Source organism: Monodelphis domestica, chromosome 2 (assembly GCF_027887165.1).
Source record: "Monodelphis domestica isolate mMonDom1 chromosome 2, mMonDom1.pri, whole genome shotgun sequence".
Classification (NCBI taxonomy): Eukaryota; Metazoa; Chordata; class Mammalia; order Didelphimorphia; family Didelphidae; genus Monodelphis; species Monodelphis domestica.
Genome location: NC_077228.1, coordinates 76175891 through 76191123, shown reverse-complemented (window position 1 = coordinate 76191123; position 15233 = coordinate 76175891). Strand labels below are relative to the sequence as shown.

The following is a 15233-nucleotide window of genomic DNA, read 5'->3' as shown; positions in this document are numbered from 1 at the left end:
CTGTGACCTAGCTGTCCCTAATTCTCTTCATCTCTTTACACCCTTAACCTCAGAAACATTTTGTACCCCTCAAATCCTACCTAAAAAAACCCATCACCATACAAAAGCTTAATAGTAATAAAGAAGTTTTATTCTTTAAAAATATATATAAAAACAAAATTGAAGTGTCTGTGGAATGAGCTATAAGTAAGATTTTAAAGGTTAATTTTGGTGTTTAGTTTTCTTGAAGTCAAGGTTCAAGTCTTGGCTCCACTCCTGGTATAAATCATTTCAACTAAGTATCAATTCCCTCCATCAGTTAAAAAAAAAAAGTGGGGAGGGGGGTAGGTTATCTAAACGATTTCTCTCTCTCTCAAGTTCCTTCTGGTATTTAGGATTTTTAACCACCTTGAATCAAAGAGCTCTCAAACTACCAAGGCTACAATTCAAGCACTGTAAATCAATTTAAAAAAAAACTTAAAACAACTTATTTTATTACTGTCGTATGTGGATATTTGCTTAAGAATTTCCATAATGAAGTTAAATGGCACAAGTTACAAATCAAGGCGCATAGCACTAGCCTAGTCATTATAGACACCACTAGCACATAGCCATTCATTTATTTTTCTTAAAAGTATTATATGCTTTTAGAGAGAGGCTGAAAAATGTCATCTGAAGTATGTATACAAAGTGAAGCATGAATGACTACAAGTGCAGGATGTTGATTTATTTTTGCTTAATTCTATTTCTTTATTACCAGAGGCTTCTTCTGGGAAGGTGCCATAACGAAGTAACTGATTTTTTAAAAAAGCAAAAAAAGACTTTTTTATAAGTATATAACAGATAGCTTAGCTAGGTAGGGAGGAGAAAAAGGATATAAAAATAAACTCAAATACTGCAAAAGTAAAAAATGGCAATAAAAAGTATCAGAAGCAAAAATCAATGTGAAAGGAAAAAGGCAAATTTAACTATCCTACATCATCAAAATTAGAGCTTTTTTTCTCACCATAAATGAATACACCAAAATTCCTGTTAGTAAATTATACTTAGAGATCACTCATAGTAAAGTATGTCATCAACTCAGTCTTCTATTTGAAAAATAAGTCATTATTGAATTGGCAAGCACTTAATGAAGATTTTTCGATCATGTCACACAAACATAGGCCCTACTTTCAACAAAGGTAGTATTTAAAAGCTCAAGTAATAACAATTTATGTGCATGAGACAATAAAAGAATAGTTAACATATTTAATCATCTCAAACAATACACCAATATAAACTCTATTCTTTACTATCTAGCAATAGTCATTATTTGGCCACATATAATAATGGCACACATAATAATCATACATTATGGTATTAAGCAATTCCAAGATGAACTAGCAACTCTCTCAATTTTATTCTTATTTTGTGTTCCAATATATAAACTCATCTGTGTATGTATGTGATGTTGTGTACTAAGCTGAACTTGTGTGTCTGAGTCAGTTCCACCCACAGTTGAAAAGAGATTAATAAAACCAATCTATACTGACTGAAAAAGGAGTTCTTCATTTTTGCCAGGTTATCTCTTAGTATCTTTCCTCTGCTTAACATAAAAACAGAATTGAAAAAAAAAAGCTCAAAAATGTACTGCCTTGGCTTGGAGGAAAAAGTCATGAAGAAATAATAATGGTATAGAACTTTAAAAGAGATTATCATACAAAATCTACTTTGCCCCCAAAGAAGTTAACTCAATTCAAGATTTACTCAAAATGGGCATGAATGTCCAGATGTTATCTGTGTTATGTATTATTATAATATATTCTGGTTAATCCTATTATAGATCACATGGGCCACTTTGGCCACCTTTAAATAATGAATTTCAACTCACCTGTTGTCAAATTCTTCATTTCTGCATCAAATACCAACAAGTCTTGTTCCCCTTCCCTGAACTCAACATGGAGAATGTCACTAAGAGATCCAACAAGCTCTGCCACATTTAAAAATCCCAATCTCTTAGGTGAAAGTGGCTCTTTAAAAACTGCCTGCCATCAAAAAATTTTAAATTAAAATGAAGGGCAGAAGGAAACTGGCATAATTAATCAATAAGCACTTATTAAACCAGACACCCTGTTAAGTGCTGATAAACAATGGAGACAGTCCTTACTCTCAAAAGAGCATAAATTTTAATGGAGACGATACACATACACACACAGAGAACAAAAACAAGGAACCTGTGAGGCAGAAATAAAAAGGAAAAAAGTTCAGGTATGAGAAATAGTCAAAGAAAAGACATGGAGGTGGGAAATGGAAAATCATGTCTAAAGAAAAGAAAGAAGACAGGTTAGGATAGATTAGAGTGAGAGAGGGAAATGGTGCAATCTCGTTGTAAAGAAGGGTAGATTGTGATGGTATTTAAAAGCTATTCAGAGGGAACAGCTAAGTGGCTCAGTGGAGTGAGAGCCCAGTCCAAAGATTCGATGTCCTAGGTTAAAATCTAGCCTCAAACACTTCCTAGCTGTGTGTCCCTGGGCAAGTCACTTATCCCTTATTGGCTAGCCCTTACTACTCTTGTACCCTGAAATCAATTGATTCTAATCTTTAATCTTTATTTTAAAATATTTATTTAAAGATAAATAAATAAAAGTTATTCAGAGTAAGTTTATATGTCATTCTAAAGGGAACAGGAAGCCACTAGAGTTAGTTGAGTAAAGGAGTCACAGTCAGATCTGCATTTAAGGAAAAACTTTTTAGCTACAATGTGGAGGCTGAAGTCAGGGAGAGACTAGGGACAAGGAGATAAGAGTACTATTACCACAAGCTAGGCCAGAAGTGATAAGAATTTGAACCAAGGTGGTTGTGTTGTGGAGGTAGAAATAAGAAGAAATGGCAACTGATTGGATGTGTGACAGGATGACAGAATAAGGGGTCAAGGCTAATTGGTCAATTAGCAAAAAGTGGCATATTAATTAGAGAAATTGGGACATAAATTTGGAGTAAAAAATTAGTTCAATTTTTGACATGTTTAGTTTGAGCCATTTCCAGCAAATCTGGTTTAAAACAATAATAACAGCTATCACTTATATAGCAGTTTAAAGTTTAGGAAGTACTTTACAAATATCTCATTTATTCTCACACTCTTAAGATGTGTTATTTTTATCTCCATTTTAAGGTGAGAGAACTAAGGCAGAGGGTAAAATTATTTGTCCAGGATCCCATAGTGCCTGAGGTTAGATTTGAAATAAGGTCTTGTACTGGCACAGTGAGCATTCTGGGGAGACTTGAAATTAGATTAATAAATGGGAAGCATCAATTCAGAAATGATAATATCCCTATTCTCTCACTTATCTTCAATCTCTCTCTTGACCTACTGTCTTCTTTACTTCCTACAAACATGCCAATGCCTTCCCATCAAAAAATGCTCATTTGTTCCAGCCATACTCACTCTGTTCCATATCTCTCATCCTTTTTATAATTAAGTTCATTCAGCATGCCATCTATAATCAACACTTCTACTACCTTTCCTCCTATTCTACTCATCTGGATTCTGACCTCATCATTCAACCAAAACTGTTCTCCAAAGTTACTAATTATCTCTTACCCGCCAAATTTAATGGCCTTTTCTCTTAGTTCTCATCCTTTTTGACTTCTCTGCAGCCTTTGACACTGTTAAAAATGTCATCTTGAAATTGTCTTCTCTCTAGATTTCTATGATACTATTTTTTCCTGGTCTGATTCCTTTTCAGTCTTTTGCTGGATTTTTGCCCAAGGTTCACTCACTAACAGTGGGTATCGGCCAGGGCTTTCTCCTGGACCCTTTCACTTGGCAATCTCATCAGATCTAATTTTAAATCTACTAATCCTGTCCTAACCTCTTCCTGACCTCATCCTACATCTCCAACTGCCTATTGGAGATTGAAAAATGGATATCTTGCAGATGTCTTATGTTCAATATGCCCAAAATTGAATTCATTATCTTTCTCCCTAAAGTCTCCCCTCTTCCTAACTTCTCTTTACTAGTGAAAGTACCACACATCCTTCCAAATCACTCAGGCTCACAAACTACATGTCATTCTTGACTCCTCACCCTCTCTCTTCCATATTCAATCTGCTGCCAAGTCCTATTGATTTTACCCCTGTAACTTCCTCCATTGATGATTTGCATATTATCCTGTATATATTTAGTTTCTATATAGTTGTTTGCATGTTGTTGCTTCCATTTGTTAGATTTAAAATAGTTTTTAGTGTTAAATAGTTGTAGATAAGAGAGTGGGAGCCATAAACTGTGATAATTAAAATGTTTTGGGAGCAAGGGAAATATATAACAATTATGACCGCTGAAATATGTTTTCTACTGTGCCTTGGTTTTATATAAATATAAGATGGTCGCCAGGGAATATATTCCCAATTTATGAATATGCCCAAGCCATCTGGGTTTTATAGAGAAATTTAATTTATAACACACTGATTAATCAATAAAAAAAGAGAGAAAGTAAGAAAGGAATAAGAATGAATAAATCAGTCAGTTGGTTTTATCACTCACCCAAGATCTCTCTAGGTAAGGCTTCTCATGCCAACCTCAGGCTCCACCTTCAAGAGAGCCTCCTTTCAAGAAATGTTTCCAGAGAATTCCCCTCCTTCAGAGCCAGCCTTCTCTCCTGGTCCTCCCACAGAGCAACCTCCTCAGTCCTCCTTCAGAGCCACCTCGCTCAGAGCAAAACCTCTCGACCCTCCCCCAGTCCTCAGACCCCGCTATCTTTAAGGAACCCATCTAAGTTCCCTCCCCTCAGTTCTCACATCTACCAATCACTGTCCATGTCTTCCCTGTGCCAATGGTGGCTCTAGCTTAACCCAGGACCACCCAGAGGTCTGTGGCTTTGCACATGTCTATTGAAGGTCATATTCTCAAATAATTAAATCTTGATCCTTTGCTGCAGCCCTTCCTAAATCCTTTTACTCTGAGTAGGGTGGAGATTGTATTTTCCAAGACCTGGTTCTGTCATTCCAAGTATCTCTACTGTATTAATTCTAAAATCAATCATGACTCAAAGAACTTCCTGTTCTATGCTTAAGCATAGGTCAAAGCCCTTTCCATTGTTCAGCAAAAGGTTTCTGTCCTAAAGCAGTCCCAAGTAGGGAGGAGAAGGATCCTCCCATGCCAAAGGGGTTCACATTCCAATAGAGTTCTTACTATCAGTAGGAAATTTTTTCCAAGTATGGAACTTTCCAATGGTGAAATTTCCAACATTCACAAGTCTAAGAAATTTCAAGGTTTACACATTAGACTGTGAACTCTCTAGAAGCAGGGACTGTCTTAATCTTTCTTTCTTTCTTAATCACCCCAATGCTTAGCCCAATTCCTGGATAAAATATGCTCAATAAATGTTTCTCAGATGACTGATGAGAGAGGACTGGGTATGTCTGAATTCAGAAAGAAAGGAAACAGCAGACAGGGAAAGGTTAAAGTTCAGGAAGAAGTTGAATCAGAAAGATTTAAGTTGCAAAGTGTTGGAGAAGATGGGAAGGGATAGAACCAAAAGTATATGTACAGAGAGGTTGGCCTTGGCAAGAAGAGCTACCTCATTGTCAGAAACATAGGAAACAAAGCAAAGAAACCGAAGATGAATAACGTGAATTTCTAGCACTCTATCCGCAGGACTGTTTGACTTTTTCCAGATCTATTATCAAGGAGACAGAAAATTGGGGGGAGGGGCGGGTAAGGGGGGCAGAGGGAGGGAACGAGAATTGAATGATGAAGGGATAAGAGATCTGGATATGGGCAAAAAATGGGATTAGGAAGGGTGAGGCATTGAGAGATATGGAGTGTTAGATTATGATCAGAGACAGAATGTCAGTTTTTTATTAAGAAGTCTAAAAAATATGACACCAGATATTTCTGGGCAAATCTCACAGAGACTAAGCAAAAAAAAAATGACTCAGTCCCACATACATCAAATTAATAACCAAAAAACTTATACTGCCTCAGCAGCTGACACACTAATCTCAAACTTTTTTTGCAGCCATGATTAGTTCAAAATGATATAGAATTATTAAGTAGCATTATGTACAAGAAGTCTGAGGTTTGTCCACAATGTCAATGAAAAGAGTGGGGGAAAAAAAAGCTAAGTTCAACAAGACTCTCATAAAATCTTATATTAGTATATATCTTTTATTAGACAACATGGGACAGTATTTTCTACCATATCCAATATAAAGTAAAGAAACATTATTTATTAATTATCATAAAGCAGCCTACTGAAATTAAATATAGCATATATCAGAGTCACAGGTAAAGTCAACAACCTTAAAACTAACATTTAAATTGCTCAAGTTGGGTTTTATTTTATTCCATTTTGAAAATATGTACTCTAGCATTATTTCTTCTTAATCCTTATTAATAGATATTGTGTATTGGTTCAAAGGCAGAAGAACTGTAAGCCAATCAGTTAAATGATTTGCACAGGGTCACATAGCTAAGAAGTGATACCAGATTTGAATCCAGGACCTCCTATCTCTGGGCCTGGCTCTCAATTCACTGATCCACCTAGCTGTCCCCTCTGGTGTGATCTTAACATTTAGTAGTTTTAAAAATTATCTTCCAGTAAAACATCTGAATATTAATGTTCTCATATATTTTTCTTTCTGAAAAGAAAATATTAAGAATGGAGAAATAAGCCAGTAATAGGGAATGGGTTAATTGAAATGAGTTATATGAAAACTTATAGACTCATAAATTGTCACAAAGTTTTAAGTGAATTAACTCACCTAATCTTTATAAAAATCCTAAGGAAGTAGATATTACAAATATTATTTCCTTTTTACAAAAAGTGAAATTGAGGTTTGGAGGCATTAGGTGACTTGCCTAAAGTCACTCTGCTAGCAAGGAATATAGATAAAACTTGAACTCAAGTCTTCTGAGTCAAAAGGTTCAAAGCTCTTTCCACTATATTATACTGCTTTAATGACATAATTAAACAACCATTAGAAAATAAAGGCAAACTGGATGAGCAATAGAAAAGTAGATCAATTTCTAACTTTTCCCTAGGAAGAGAAATTTTACAAGGCTCTAATTGGTAAAAGAGAAAATAAAATCCTTACCTCAAACTCTCCAAGTAGCTTAGAAATAAGCAATCCTTTTGGAAATTTGGATGCAACCTATAGAAAAGAAAATTTCAGACTGATTTAACTAGATATTTAGAACTTTGGCTGGCAATACTCAAATATACTTAACTATTCCTAAACTAGATTAGCACCTCCAGAGGATTGAAGCTTCAGAAAACTGAATCTTTTCAGCTTTTGTTTAACCCTTGCTTAACCTATGGGAACTAAGACAAAAGGACAGAGAACATAAATATATATTTCTATAAAATTATCTAGAACTAATTTACTAATATGTTGAACATGTTGATAATCATGAACCCAGGAGTGAAGCAATTTGGTGATAGAAACAATGTCACAGAAGCAACACAAGAGAATGGAAAATAGAGATTTCATCCCATATCTTCTAGAATGTATGTCTCCACTGCAATTTGCTTGGTTCCCACCAGAAATTTGATACATTTCTCCAAGACGAATAACATTTTTTCCATAGTATTTGAAAATATTGGACATTATTCAACAATAATTACTCAATACACTTCTTGTACACCAGGCACTGTGCTAGTACTGGAGTTACATAAAAATAAAAGTTAAGTAGTCTTTGCCTAGAGAGTTCCTAAAGGAACTTGCTTCTTGTTGGAAAAAAAAAATTCCATCCATAGGTTCAAAGAGAAACAGATGCCGGAGAGGCAGAAGTGGCATAGTACAGAATCTTGGAGCTGCTCCCAACTGATCATTACTTTACATTGATGCATTACAAAGCATCTCAGAAGGACAGAAATCAAAACCAGATGAGTAAAGGGGTTCTCCCACTGGACAGAGTGAAAGGTAGGCAGTGAGTGGGGATTCCCACACTATAAGAGAGGGTGGGGGTAAACTGTATGAGTCAAAGTGCAAGCTGACCACCCCTCCCTTCAATCACCTACTTCGCTAGAGTTAAAGTCTGAGCCAGGGAAATCTCCAAATTCTAGGGGCTGGCTGAAAGCATCACAGATTTACCTAAGGGCTGTGCCAGGCCTTGGCAGTGAGACTGAAGGCTAAATAACGGGCAGCCATAGTGGAGGCAGCAAGGGCTGGGAAGATAGCCTCAGGGCAAAACACATTGCATACCATAGACTCACCCTAGAAAATCCAAGCCTAAGCAGCTAAGGAAGATAGCCTTAGTGCAAAAGGCTTTGAAGCACCCTACACAAAAATAGATGTTAGGTGATATTAGTTGAGGAAGTCACTGGCAGCTGAAAATTATCAGGAAAAGTTTCATGTAAAAGGTGACTTTTAAAAATTTCTCAAAATGGTGCACTCTTTTGTCTCTTTTTTAAAAAATTAATTTCTTTGTTGGTTAAAATAAAACTCCTAGATATCTACCTAAATAATGCATCATTTGACAAAAAAATGTATATTTAAAACCGTTTTGCATGTTTTTATTTATCAGTTCTTTTTCTAGTGGAAGATATTCACAATTTAGTCTTCAAACATTATTTTTGTTGTTGAATGTGATGGTTCTTAGTACTATTTGTTTCACTTTTCATAATTTCCAGTAGGGTCCATGGTTTTTAAAAATTAATCTGCTCATCATTTCTTACCCCCCAATCATATGCCACAACTTGTTCAGCCATTCCCCAACTGACGAGCATCCTCTCAGAAAGCAGGGATTTTAAGCAGCAGAAGCAAAGAAGTGAATGGCATTGGGCACAGTCAGTACAAAGGCTCAGAAACAGGAAATGGAATGGAATACACAATCCAAAGTAAGGAGGTCAGTGTTCTCACCAAGTGAGTGATTACAAAGAGCAAAGAAGGAGGCCTAGAACACCTCTTGTAACACACCCATGGATAAAAGGCAGGACAACCAAAAAAGAATATCATAAAAACTCATTAAAAACTATTAGAAAGAGTTCTATAAGAAAGTGGTCAGATCAAATGATGAATACGGGATAAGAAAGAATAGGCTTGAGAAACTTCCATCAGATTTGGCAATTAGTACATCATTGATAAATTTGTTTGGTTGTGTCATGACTGTCAGTCATGTTCTGCAGCATTTGCAGAGAAGCAAAGAAAAGAAGATGGTAGAGAGAGCCCAAGCTTAAAGAATGAGCAGTGATAGGGCAAGGGGAAATAAATTAGAGAGCAGGAGCAAGTGAGTAGCTGAACCAGTTTACTAAAGGGTCAACATTTTCAAGGAAGGAAAAGTAAGAACATAATTGAAGTGATGGATGGGAAGAAACTAAGTAAAAATAGGTCTGGGGGGCTCAAAGAAAAGGTATAGGAAAAGTAAGGGGCAGGGAGGCATGTGGACAGAGAAAGTAAGTTCAAAGTTCTAGATCAAGCAGAAGTATGGATATAAGAGATGCAATTATGGATATATGTCCATTTCTTCTTATGGCTGATGGTGGAAAGGTCATGGAAAACAACTGATGAATGTGAAGGCTAGGGTTTTTAAAGTTCTGGAATATAAAGCTAAGAGTTGAGGAAAAAAGGAGGATTGTGAATAACATTCTGAACTCCTTAGAAAGGAACCAGAATGACTTGTCGAATGTCAGGCAGCCAATCACTAACCGTACAATAATCATTCCAGGTCCTCCAATTGTAAATCTGATATTCTTTCACTATACCAGTCTGCTCCCTCTCCCCCAAATCCCATTGTTCTTATACATTTCCCAGAAATATAAAACACTTACAAATTTTATTTTCTTTTTTAGTTCTGAATTGATGGTCCCTCCTGGTCCAATTTGTGCAATCACTGATTTGAATGTATTTTCCAGCTTCAAAAAATAAAAAAGACAAAACCATGAGTACAAGAAAATAGTAAAAGGTAAAAATATAAAAAAAGATACAAAATGACATCTCCTTTGCTTAAGCAGATGCATTCAAAAGTTTCAACATAAAGCAATAAGTATGTTAGAAACATTCAAGTTATTATTATTCAAGGTTTCTGATAAAAATATTCTCAACTTAGAATTTTCTATCATAATCAATTTTACCTTCTTCAATGGTACTGTACTGTTAGTCAAGTGGAAGAACTTTCACTCAATCAATATATTTTACCTAGAACTTCTCCATCTTAAAGTATTTCTTAGTTAATAGTGTCAGTCTTTTGTTAGTTTTCCAACACATTTCTTTTAAAGGCTAAGAGAACTTCTAAACAAGTCTCTTTAGCATCCCAATAATGCAAAGGATATTATTGACATTAGAATGGATTTCCAATTTTTCCTTTTTCTAAATGATACTTTTCACACTAAGTAAAAAGTTTTTAAAAATCTAGCATCAGACATTATCACATCTAGATTCAAAGTTTAATATTATAAACTTTATATTAAACTTATTTTAACAGCACTTATTTTCAGATATGTACTCATTGTTAGATTAGAATTATTCAAGTTTTTGGGATTTGACTAGGTTCCCTGTGGAAATTAGCATATTTATCCCTAAAAAAACCCAAATTTTGGTATTAAAAAAATCTAGAGCTCTTTTTAAAAAGGATATTTTTTCAATGATTTTAAAAAAAGAAGTACCACTTTCAAAGTTCCTTACCTGGTTCAATTTCTCTGACTGATCCAAAGATGTCTCCATGCCATTCAATTCTGTGTTTTTCAGAGGATATGATGGCTGTTTCAGTGGCTCATTAGCTGAGGCAGGTTCTGGTAAATGTGTCCTCATTATAGGTGCTAGCATGGAGGATGATTTGGGTTGTTTTGTTCCAACTTGTGGTGTTTTACCTTAAATGTATATAAGTGAAGGAAAAAAAAAACCTTATCAAAAGCCAAGCTTATCATTCAACATATTTCTGAGAAATTGACTTTTAATCTACCTCCACAATCTTCTTACGTACTTCTTACTTACACAATCATCTCATTAATAAAACAAGTTTAGGAGAAAGGCTATCAATTACCTCAAATTGGGGAGAAATTATATAATTAAGTTCCTACTTGTTCATTGGCACTTATTTTAACTGAGACTGTAACAGTGATGGACAAACTTCATTTTAATGAGATTGCATTATAAAGTAGAAAGAACATTGGAATAGCACTCTGAACACCTGGAATCCAGCTTGACTAATGGGTAACTTTGGGCAAGTAATTTACTTCTTTGAACCAGCTTTCTCTTTTATAAAAAAGTAAAAGAATAAATTATGTATATGAAGATATACAGACTTAGATCTCTCTTACTTGACTTTAGAGATAAATTTGGTAAATGTGGTTAATTTAGCTTGACATTTCCCTCCATAGCTCCATTCATAAAACAAAGCTGTTCCCTTGATGAAAGAAAAAAAAATCTTTCCAAAAGTATTAAACTTTCATCAAGTGCATTTTCCTGCTAAATCTTGCAAGTCTATACTGCCTGTTTTTCAAGGATCTTGAGAAGATCAAATAAAAATCTATTTAAAAATTATATCACTTTGTAAACCATTAAGCATAAGAAAAATTAAGACAAAATGTAAAGTATTATTACACCACAAACAGTACCAGAGTTCTTCAAGTATTATTAAGCAGTGACATCATTGCTGACTGGAAAAAGACGCAGAACTATCAAATAGTCAGAAAAACCACTCTTTAATCAAGGAAAGGGGTTCAGTGCTAAATTAGGCTTCCAGGAAGAACTTGAGCTACACATTCACACAGAGCTCAGAGGATTAGAACTCTGGTCAATTTGGTCACTGACCCCTGGGAGAGCCAATCCTACTGGATTGACAACTCCAAGGAGCCATTAAAGTGGGAAGCTTAAATACCTTTCTAAGGGAACACAGGGGAGGGAGGAAGAGGCTGAGGGTGAGAGAGACAGTTGATTGACTTTACAATGGTAACCAAAGGGAAGGATACAGTCAAAGGCTGGGCCACCTTGGTCAAGGACTTTGGCCTAAGGAGAGAAATTGGGACAAAAGAGATACTTGACACCTGTTGGGATTAACCATCCTCACTTAAACTACTTTAAGGTCTATTGTTAGTCTGAGACTCCTGATGTTGGACTTTCCCCCAGGGAGAGACTCTCACGTGACAAGGTCAAACCTGAGGTTTTCACCTTCAAGCTAACTAAACTGAGGGTCATCTAATCTTACTAGGCTACAAGTTTGAGGGCTTTTTGATTCTGTGTTGACACAATAAAAACCCATCAAATTGGAATTTGCATTCCTTTCCTTGATTAAAGAGTGTTTTTTTCTGACTAGTAGTTCTGTGTTTTTTTCCCAAGTCAACAAATGGAGGTCCCACCAAGATTCCAAAGTCCCAGCTGCCTGAGCCACCATGCTAACAAGGACCGCAAGACCTGAGGTACCCACATAACTTGTTTGGGGTTGAGTAAGGAGTCCGGTTAGCAGAGGGACCAGGTAGGAAAAAAGGACTTGGTCTTGTGTATTTGGGAGTGACCCACTCTTTAATTAAGGGGGCTTAAGTGGTGGTCTGTGGGTTGCACAGAGAGTCACTGAATCTAAAGCCTACCCTGGGGCTGCTGGAATGGGGAACAGCATATCTGTGTCTCTAGGAGGAGGTGGGGGCAGCTGGCAGGAACCACCTAATAATATGGCCACAAATTATATATTTTCAAGATATGATTCTAGTGCAGGCAAAGGTTTGGCTAAGATGGCAGACAATATAAGAATCTGACCCCAAGGTAAGTTGGACAAAAATGGAGTCTAGTTCAACCTGACTATAAGGTCCAAGCTTGGCTAGGTTTTTGGATATGTGTCTGTCGGTGCATGTGTATGTGAGTGAAGCAGTGTCTACGCTAGGAGTAAGGGCAAGGAGAGTGTAGTTCAGATGCGTGAATGATTGGCTAAAAACTTTGAATGGGAAGCTGAGCTGGAGTTTGGGAGCCCAAGTGTTCATTTGAAGTTCTGGGTAACTGCTTTAAGTCAATTAAAATAGAGAAAGGTTCTCCTGGCTTGAGATGCTATGACTTAAGGTTTAAATGGTTGTAAATTTTTTTGTGAAAAAGGTTCTCATAGAAGCTTAAGAACTTAAAAGTTCTGGATTTCTTCTCAATTTTCTGTGGGGTTTTGCTTATATTGTATGTCTATAAAGTTGTGTTAACAGTTAATTCCTCCCAAAAGCTGAAAAGGTGAGATAGGTGCTGGTGACCTAGATATATGAATATCCAGCAGGAGGCAAAAGGAAGTCCAGAAATTCATAACTTTAATCTTTTCTTCCTAGTTTTGGTATGGTTAATGTGTGAATTATTGTATATCAAGTGCAGTTAATTTTTAATGTTGACAATAATATGCATTTTATTCTACATATTAATTTGTTGATTTGAGTGCTGCAATTTCACATTTTTGTCAAGCTATTGTTTATTTCCATAGAACATGGTTTTTCTGATTAACATGTGTATGTTCTGAAGTAAAGAAAGCTCATTTTAGATTGGTAAATAGCAGACCTGGCTGGTCATTGTGTTGTTGTAAATGAACAAGAAATATTTAGAAAAAAGACTTTGTGCTAATAGTAAAAACCCTGAGCATTTTTAACTGACCAACAAATTTCCATTTAAGAAGCCATTTTTGGCTTAGGCCAAAGAAAGGTGTAGAGCACAGCTGAGAGAAAGGAGCCACAGGTAAATTAGAGTAAAAAGTAAAAAAAAAAGAGTAAAAAGATAAAGAGAGAAAATAATTGGATAAGTATTCTAATTTAAAGGTAATTTTAAGCTTTTTCCTTAGTGATCCTAAGTTTTGTGTTTGGTGAGAAATTTTTATGGGTTTTATTTCTGGAAAAGTAAAAGAACCATGAACTATTGCCTGATATTTAGAGTTTTAAGGTAAATTTCCAGAATTCAACCATTACAATAGATAAGTTTTTGTTTTAAAAGACCAGTGAATCCTGATTGTTTCCTATAGTGATTTACCTTTAATTTTTCCTTTTTAAGTGGAGAGAACTAATCTGATTTGGCATTTATTTTGTGAGCATTATTTTTTTCTGACAGATGATCATTGGCACATGACTACTATTAAAGAAAGGAATTCCCTATCTAGGGGAACTTCTAGAAATTTTCTAAGGAAGCCTTGCATTTCACCACTCCAGTTCTGGAGTGTAGGTGAAGTGATTAAAACTTATTAAGTTTAGTAGATTTCTTGTTAAAAAGAATTTATTTAGAGAACCACTGGAGTACTATTGTCTCTAAACGCCACCTAAGCAGCCAGATTTTCCTGCAGCCTAGAATCTAAAGGATTCTTGAAGAAGACATTTCTATGAGAAATTCAAAGGAACCCCCAAGATGTCACTGGGACTGATAAGTACTTGCCTTTCTTAACTGCTTTCATTTTGCCTTTTAGTTTTCTGTAGCAGACAAAAACTTGCCATTTGCTTTCCCCTGAGAATTATATTTACCCTGAACAAAGTCCCTTTTAAGTATAGAACCTAGAAAAAAGAATTATTCCCCAAATTTAGCTAAAGTAGGGAAGGTTTAAAATAGTAGCATTTTACCTTGTTAAGAGGTTTAAAGGTAATATCTGTTAAATTTGAGAATTTGCAGCAGGAATTCCAGAGTGCTACTTCAGTATAGGCCTAGAATTGCAGAATGTGTTTTGTCTCAAAGTAGTATCAGAAGAATTTAGAAAAGAAATGATGGAAATTAGAAATAATTGTTAATAATAGAAGATAATTTATTGCCAATTGAAAAGTATACTCAAAATTAATTTAGTAAGGCTAGAACTCAGTTAAATCAGATCCCATGATACTGCCACAACAAGAGAATTATTTTCACAATAATTTTTATCTATAGGCTTTTTACACTGGCTGATTCAGTTGAAAAATTATTTTTCATACAAAGTAGCAGTTAATAGTTAATAGCCTAAGCTATTTAAGCATGATTATAGGTAATAAGTAGTTAAAGATGAATGAAAAGTTTTTAAGTCCTGAGCATCTCAACCTCACCAATGGGGGGTGTGAGAGGTTAAAAATTTAGGAAAGTTAGAAGCATTTTTAATATTGAGAATTTTTGGAGTTAATTTTGAGACTTTTTAAATTTGACTTTTAAAATTGTTTTGAAGCTGAAATTGTTAATAGTTTTTTAAAAATATGATTTTTGTAATAGAATATTTAAGTAGAATTTACTTGGTATTAGATGACATTTTAATTTTTGGCCACGGAATGGGGGAAGGGCCATTTTCAGATTTATAAGCCCTGAATAACCCGTGATGTGGATTTTATTTTTGCCTTTATATTTCTATAGTTTGTAGGATTGCTTTTTATATGATT

At 35.2% G+C, this 15233-nt stretch overlaps 1 protein-coding gene across 4 annotated transcripts in view; it reads right to left on the bottom strand.

The window, feature by feature from the left end:
* Window positions 1–15233, bottom strand: part of TDRD5 (tudor domain containing 5) — a 56668-nt gene that overhangs the window by 34619 nt on the left and 6816 nt on the right. For all 4 annotated transcript variants that reach the window (XM_016429978.2, XM_056815592.1, XM_016429979.2 and 1 more), the window contains 4 exons: window positions 10585–10769; window positions 9732–9815; window positions 7057–7113; window positions 1850–2003 (listed from right to left, as the gene is read on the bottom strand). In XM_016429978.2, the coding sequence (XP_016285464.1) occupies window positions 1850–2003; window positions 7057–7113; window positions 9732–9815; window positions 10585–10769 (480 nt within the window). The remainder of the gene's footprint in view (window positions 1–1849; window positions 2004–7056; window positions 7114–9731; window positions 9816–10584; window positions 10770–15233) is intronic.